The sequence below is a fragment of the Dermacentor silvarum genome, chromosome 10 (assembly GCF_013339745.2).
Source record: "Dermacentor silvarum isolate Dsil-2018 chromosome 10, BIME_Dsil_1.4, whole genome shotgun sequence".
Classification (NCBI taxonomy): domain Eukaryota; kingdom Metazoa; phylum Arthropoda; class Arachnida; order Ixodida; family Ixodidae; genus Dermacentor; species Dermacentor silvarum.
Genome location: NC_051163.1, coordinates 84984521 through 84991765, shown reverse-complemented (window position 1 = coordinate 84991765; position 7245 = coordinate 84984521). Strand labels below are relative to the sequence as shown.

Genomic DNA, 7245 nt, shown 5'->3' with positions numbered 1-7245 from the left:
ACAGCTAGTCGCCATATAGACTTGGCGCTATTTGGCCATATTCGCCCTTGCACTAATAACATCAATAATCATCGCCAATGCTTTACGAACGGGGGTCGCAACTTCCCAGCGTCCTAAACTGTTGTGATCTCCTTCCCTAGTTTAATGGCCCAACGTAATACCGTCGGTACATGAGAGGGGGCGGCTAGATTTTACGACGGGGATGCATGCATAATGCAGCCTCCGTCGAGAAGTGTTGCAAGCTAAATTAACCTACTGTTGTTAACTGGCAATGCAGCGACCGCTCACAGTACGTGGCGATCATAGTCATCGTGCTGTGCGTCGTAGCCCTGGCGCTGGGCTTCTATTTCACGACGACAGATGGTAAGTGAAAAACTTCAAGCTTCGTTAAACGGCGTTATGCGGCATTGACTGAGAGGTAGGGGGAATGAAGGAAGGGAGGGGTGTACGACTTAAACGATACGTGTCGCTTGGTAGACTGCCACAAGTTTCTGCACATGAACGTGTGCCACGATAACGAGCGCAAATGGCTGGATGACGCTCTTACGTTCTGCGCTTACGAAGGCTTTCAGGTGTATAGAGCGGGCTGGGTGTCATGAAGGCGGGTGTATCTTTACAAAGAAGGCGCTTTATTCCTGTGCAGATGCACTATTTAGGCGTTTGTTCATTCGGCCGCTGACGCAGCAATAATTACGAGGCCCTGTGAATAGTTTTAAATAAAGCTCGCATTGTGAACATGTCCGCTGGTCGGCGACACGTGGCGTATACGAGCATACCAGGACTATCGCACTACTGTCGGCAAGGTGCCCCACCTAACCTAACCTAAGCTTAGCATAAGATAACCTAAACTTATAGAACAAATCGAATGAGTCAAATTGTTTTAATTCTCTCGCAATGTTGTGCGCGAATAACTGGATAACGCTCATATGTGCTTTGCTTTACATTGCTTTTGAGAGTATACATTGGGCTCAGTTGTCCGTCCATCCGTCCATTCTGTTACGCTGAAGTTAAGGACACGGGTGTATGCATACAAAGGGGACACCTTATAACTATATTAGCTATAACTTGGTTCTCTGGAAGTACTGGAAATTGTGTATATAAACCTGTCTATCAGTGCTGTGGTGAATATCAGTGCATCGTTTCAAATGTGCTTTCAAAGGATGCCGGAAATGAGGCGTTTTATAATGAATATTTTCAGTAAGTCGGGTAAGCCAGCAAGCGTTCACATTATTTTTTACCTACGAGCCGTTCAAAGAAACGCGACTATTTCAAGGGAATGTGACCTGCCTTCTTGAAACATTGCTAAATTTGTATATTGTAAAAATAATTATATTAGTGGACGAGCGCTGTAATAGTACTATGTATAGGTTATCTGTTTTTCGTGAACCTTGCAACAGTTTTCAAATAGTGCACCACCAGAAAAAAAAACTCATTTTGCATTTTAGGAAGGGAAGCGATACAACGACCTCTAAATTTAACGATGTGATGAGTATTGTGGTCAGCACGGCCTGAGAAATAGTTTGACAAAGATAAACATCCCACGGCCAGATTACCAGAGGCATGCATAGCCACACAATACTAGGTGACTGGTTTCCAAGGGCTATTTTAATTCATACATTTTAGTTCATAAATTCACGCATTGCTAAAAGCTCCTCCAACGTTACAGAGAGTTCCGGCAGAGATAGTTGCATATAGTGGAAAGGTACACAAAATATATTTACTTGTCTATTTTAATTAGGAAGTTTCTGTGTCCGGCATCTATAGCGGCTTGCGCTTGAAGAACTGATTTACAACGGAACACATCCTATTTCTGGTAAAACGGGAATTTCATGCTGTTCGAGGTCAAAGAAACGGTGTGGGATTAGCAGCTGCTGCGGTCCGATTCTTGGGGATTGCAAGTCTACCTCCAGTACATGAAGTGAGTCTCCATATATTGTAGAAAAGGTGGACAAAATTTTAATCTTGACGTATATCTGGTTGGAAATACATTGAAAGGCGTCTTATAACTTTCCCTATATTGCTTCACAACTGCGTTCAAGGTGCCGGCCCGACATCGACGGCCGTCACGACTGCGGGGTCTCCAGCACAGGTGGAAACAACTACCTCGCCAACCACGAAAGCACCAGACATTCCAGGTGAGAGTTGACAAACCACGCAACGCAAATAGCCATGGAGCGATAAATAGTAGCTTGTGGCAGGTTCCGCATACGTGTCAATGGACGGCACGTTAATCCACACAACACAAAGAGCACATGCATAGATAGGTCCATGCACAGCACATAGTGCTTCGTGTGTGTGTATGTGCCTCTTTGGTCCATCAAATGCGATCCCGTGCAGTAGTGTGTTTTTATTAAGCGCGAGCGTATAAGACACCCCCCCATCTGTGAAATCGGCGAGTTATGTGTGACCGCGAGGGAAGCAAGCGCCGGAGGAGGAGGGCGCCTGGAGAAGAGAGCCGCCGCGTTTGGTTCCTTTTCGCTCGTGCTTCGATGCCATGGTACTCGCTGTGCATGTTCGCGACGTTCATACGCTTGCGCGTAGCCCGCTTTCACGAAGTGAAACGTCACTAACTTTTTATTTGCAAATAACTTATAGAAGCTTGCTTAAGACGCTTGCTACAGTGAGAAAGTATCTTCTTGTTAGATTCCTTAGCAGGCACCTTTCATGTTGGTCTCTCAGCCGTTATCCACTGATAACGGAATCGTCAAAGAAAGCTTTATATTTAAACAAATCAGCAGCGAGCGACATGGCATGTGCATTTACTAGTGTGTTAAGTGCGAGCGATCCGGTGCCGACTGGGGTAGTTTTAAAAAAAAGTATTGCAGTTTCAGACAAGCGCAGCACGGCCATGTGCTTTACGTGGCCAATTGTCATTACTTGAAGCATTCGCTTTGATCTTACTAAACATTTTCTCAGTGATATATATATATATATATATATATATATATATATATATCCATGCAAATCTACCTCAAGCTCGTTAAGAAAAAATACAAGTGCGTTCACATATTGCATTAGTAAAACGCCGTAACATAATTGTCAAGACATAGGTACAGGCAACAGGCGGAAAATCAATATTGCGGCACCTGCGAGCGCTTGCCAACTCGCAACTTGCAAACTTGCGCTAGCCAACTTGCAACGAAGCATGCGCACGGTGTCGATCCATGGCATTGCGAATGCGCCCCCTCTCGTTCACATCGGCTGTCCAATTCAACCCCTTCTGGCCAGCCCGCTCATCAAAATCGTGAAAAGAGTGACAGCAGCACTGCAGAAAAGCGAGTTTCTTTGTGTTGAAGTCAATCGTTTTTTTCTTTTAATACCAGAACGTGGCTACGTTTATTTGCGGCAGCTCAGTTTATCTGAATTTGTCCTGCTGAACGCAATAGCGTGTGTACAACTTCCTTCAGTGCTGGCTGTACTGCTCTGCAGGCAGACGAAAATAAGCTCCTGTACTTGTATTGAGGTAAGCGTTAAAGAAAGACTGGTGGTATCGCGTATTCCATAGCCTTCATTGCGGTATTTCATGCAGCGGTGTTGTTGATTTGAGGCATGCTGGCCTGTGGTTGCTTAATGGCTTTGGAGTTAAGCTGCGAAACACGAGTTCGCGGAATCGGACCCCGGCTGCGGTGACTGCATTTCGATGGCGGTGAAATGCAAAAACACCCATGCATCGTGCATTGAGCGCATGTTAAGAGTTCCAGACGATTAGAACTAATCCAGAGTCCTTCAGTATGGCGTGACCCATAATGGCATCGTGGTTTTGGCGCGTAAAACCCCAAATCTAATTTTTAATTTGAGGCACGATGCAAATAAAGCAAAGGGTTCAAGCATAAAGAGGAAGTGGCTGAGGGTAAAGCAGGCGCCAGGAAATGCAACAAACGTTGTTGCGTCCGTGTACGGGGTCATTGCATGGCAGCCTGCTTGGTTGGTGCATCAGCTAAAAACTGACTATCAGATCGGCGGGTTATAAAAAAGGGCGATATCAGTATTCTTTAAAGGTAACCATGTGGCTGAACACTGTAGCAGATCGCAAACGTCCAAGAACGGGGGCTGACTCGAGACTTGAAATCAGTGCATGCCACCCCACGACTCGCTCTGATGCTACACAAATGAAGATGTGAAATAAGGGTGGAAGATTTTTTGATTGCGTCAGAAATAACACGCGCGAAAACACACGGACCACGAGAAGAGAACGATAGTGCGCTCTACGTGCTACTAAGTTTGATTGTAAAAACAAATATATAAACATAAAAAATAATGATGAGCGCTCTTTTTTGGTCCGCGTCTGTCGCTCTTCCGTGTGGCTGTGAAGTGCAAAAAAGCAAGGCTGGGAAGCCTCTTTCCTGGTTCTGCGCTGTCTCGCGCGCTTGATATTTACGATTTGAATGTACGCTTACATTGTGTGTCTCATCTATCACTGTTGCAATATTTCTGGTGTTATAACTTAACCGTAACAGAACGTAACACAGGAACAGGTGTGAATGCTCGCCATCGCATGAACATTATGTCTACCAAAAAAATAAAACACGAAAAAACGTTGCTTTTTGAAATAATTTATGTCATGCCGCCCCGTTCTGCAAAATCCATGTACAGGAGCGTCTTATCGCTCGCCCCTGTTAGCATACTGCCACCTTCGTACGGAGTTTCACTAGATACTGTGTGCACTGCAATGCTAGCACATCTGCGCTAATGCTTTGTAACATACTTACATGTTTCTTCGACAGCAGGTGATGTTGCTTCTTAGTTCATGGTACTAGGTAAACAAACTGGAAGCCAGGATTAAACCTGACACCTACGTTACGCCATGTTAAAAAAAGAAAAAAGGGGTCGTGGCGCCATCAAATTTCTACTGCAGTCGGGACAAATAATCTAAAAAATATACAAAAAAACCGACGTGAAGAGATGATCCTGGGGAAATTTCAGCAAAAGAGGAGGGGATATGCGTAATTTCCTGTGTGTAAACACGAATTTATAGCGTTTTGCGAACCCATTTGAAAATAACTCCAAATAAAACGTTGTACATGAGATAGACTATATACGATCTCACAGGAATTAATCATGAAGTAAAGTGTGCATATAAAAATGCGGAGAACCACTCGCATATGCAACACACCTTAAGAAATCGACGAATGCCAATTTTTTTGGCCTGCTGTCTCTGCGAGTAAAAAAAATATGCAATGATTTAAAAAAGCATGAAAGGAGTTTTACTTTGAATGCTGTGACTAATACGCAACAATTTGATATGCCGTAAAGCTATTGTCCCTCTTCATCAGTGAAGCTGTTTTTCGTACTGGAGCAAATGCCTGCGCTGAAAACTATAGATTGGTTATCGTATGTAAAAATTTTCTTTAAATGAAGCTAACGTTCTGCACACCCCTTAACCGTTCGTACGCCCCATATGACTGTCCGTGCATGAAACACTTGAAAACAATTTTTTATAAGGTTGCGGCGAACAATAAGTTTTGTGTGAATCTTGAATAGGATTAAACTGGAACTCATTGTTTTTCACGCATTATCGAAACGTGCAGCTGTGGACAGCAATGAAAGCTAATGGGAATAAACATGAATAAAAACGTTGCACTGTTCAACGTCTGCATGCGTCAACGTCTGGTTTGCTTTATTTACCCGCGTTAGAGGGCCGGGGGGGGGGGGGGGGGGGCGTTTCCCGTGTTAATTGCGGGTCACTGCATTACGTTTTTGTCTAATTCCTGACAAATGAGCAGTATTTACTGATTCAATGTTGGCAAGGCTGCGGGGAATGCAGGCAAATGTTCAATTTGTTGTTGAGAACTGTCTTATGGCAACTAAGAAAACGACCCGTCCATGAGGTGGTTATAGAATAAGGTGTAAATGCTCGCATGTGCCCAAGATAGTTATAAGGCATAAGTTGCGGGGTACAGCCGCGGGTGGCAACCTCAATTTGGCGGTCACTGCTAGGAGCCGCGCAGCTTCTCATCACTTAGGTGATGCGGGACATCTTTCAAGCGGCAATGCCGGCGTTTCGTTTCTGTTTACGTGGTTGAAGATATCGTTCCAGTTGGCGTAACTATGACATCGATGCTCCAAATATATATTAACAGCTTCTTGGCGTCGCGCGCCACGGCAGGCTTTGCTAGTGTTTCCTTTTTATCATTAACAAAGCGATGATGCATCTTGGCTAACAGAGACCGGCAGAGGTCAGAAAGCCTCGCCCTATAACCTTTTCGCAACAAGTTCACGGCGCTGCCCAGCCACTCAGTTTCGATTAGAGAAACATTTTTTTCCGCAATTCTCAGTAGAATAAATTGCCGCTCTTTTCTGATGCGAGATAAATTGTGAGCTGCTGAAAACTGCAAATGTTATTAGCTGCCCAATACGCCAAATCAACTTTTTTATTATTTAGAGAATAACAAGCGCTTCGGATTACAGGTTTCTTGTTTCTGACACTGGCTCTGACACTCGGGCTCAAGTTTCAGAAACGTTTGGCGGTCTTCGCAAGCACACACAATATCCGCCATATATAGGGCTTTTCTTTAACAGTGCGTGTGGACCCACATATTGCTAATAGGCCTCATAGAAAGAGAAATCATTCTGATTATCTATGGTCTGCCCATTAAAGCGGGAAGACAAGCGCATCGCCCACTGTCCACCTTGGGGCGGTTGGAAGGGCAGGCAGTACAATCTGGTAACCTGCCCAAACGTAGCAGCACTAGACGATGTCAGCCGTTTGCTTTGACGTACATATTCAATCACTCGTCTCAAACGTGAACACTATTAGAAAGTAGGGGATCCGGAAAACGGCGGTGTGCCCTTTCCCGCTTAAAGGATGGTGAATGCTGTTACAAATACGCAACAATTTGCTATGCCGTAAACGGTATTGTCCCTCTTTGCCTCAGTGAAGATGTTTCTAGGGTCATTTCAGTTGAACAAGAAAAAAAAAAGAAAAAGAACTTAGCCATCTGCGGCAGCTTATCTTTTGCATAAGTTCCTTTTTTTTTCTTGGTCAACTGAAATGACCCTAAAAACATCTTCACTGAGGCAAGAGGAATACCTTTTACGGCATAGCGAATTGTTGCGTATTTGTAACAGAATTCACAATCCTTTAAGCGGGAAAGGGCACACCGCCGTTTTCCGGATCCCCTACTTTCTATTAGTGTTCACGTTTAAGACGAGTGATTGAATAATATAGTACGTCAAAGCAAACGGCTTACATCGTCTAGTGCTGCTACGTTTGGGCAGGTTACCAGATCGTACTGCCTACCCTTC

General features: G+C 44.4%; 1 protein-coding gene across 1 annotated transcript in view; it reads left to right on the top strand.

Annotated features, from left to right (window-relative positions):
• Nucleotides 1–203: 203 nt before the first annotated feature.
• The window catches only part of LOC125941056 (uncharacterized), a 155879-nt gene continuing 148837 nt past the window's right edge, over nucleotides 204–7245 (top strand). The window contains exons 1-2 of the mRNA XM_049657976.1: nucleotides 204–363; nucleotides 2040–2135. Coding sequence (XP_049513933.1) covers nucleotides 272–363; nucleotides 2040–2135 — 188 coding nt within the window. The 5' untranslated portion in view covers nucleotides 204–271. The remainder of the gene's footprint in view (nucleotides 364–2039; nucleotides 2136–7245) is intronic.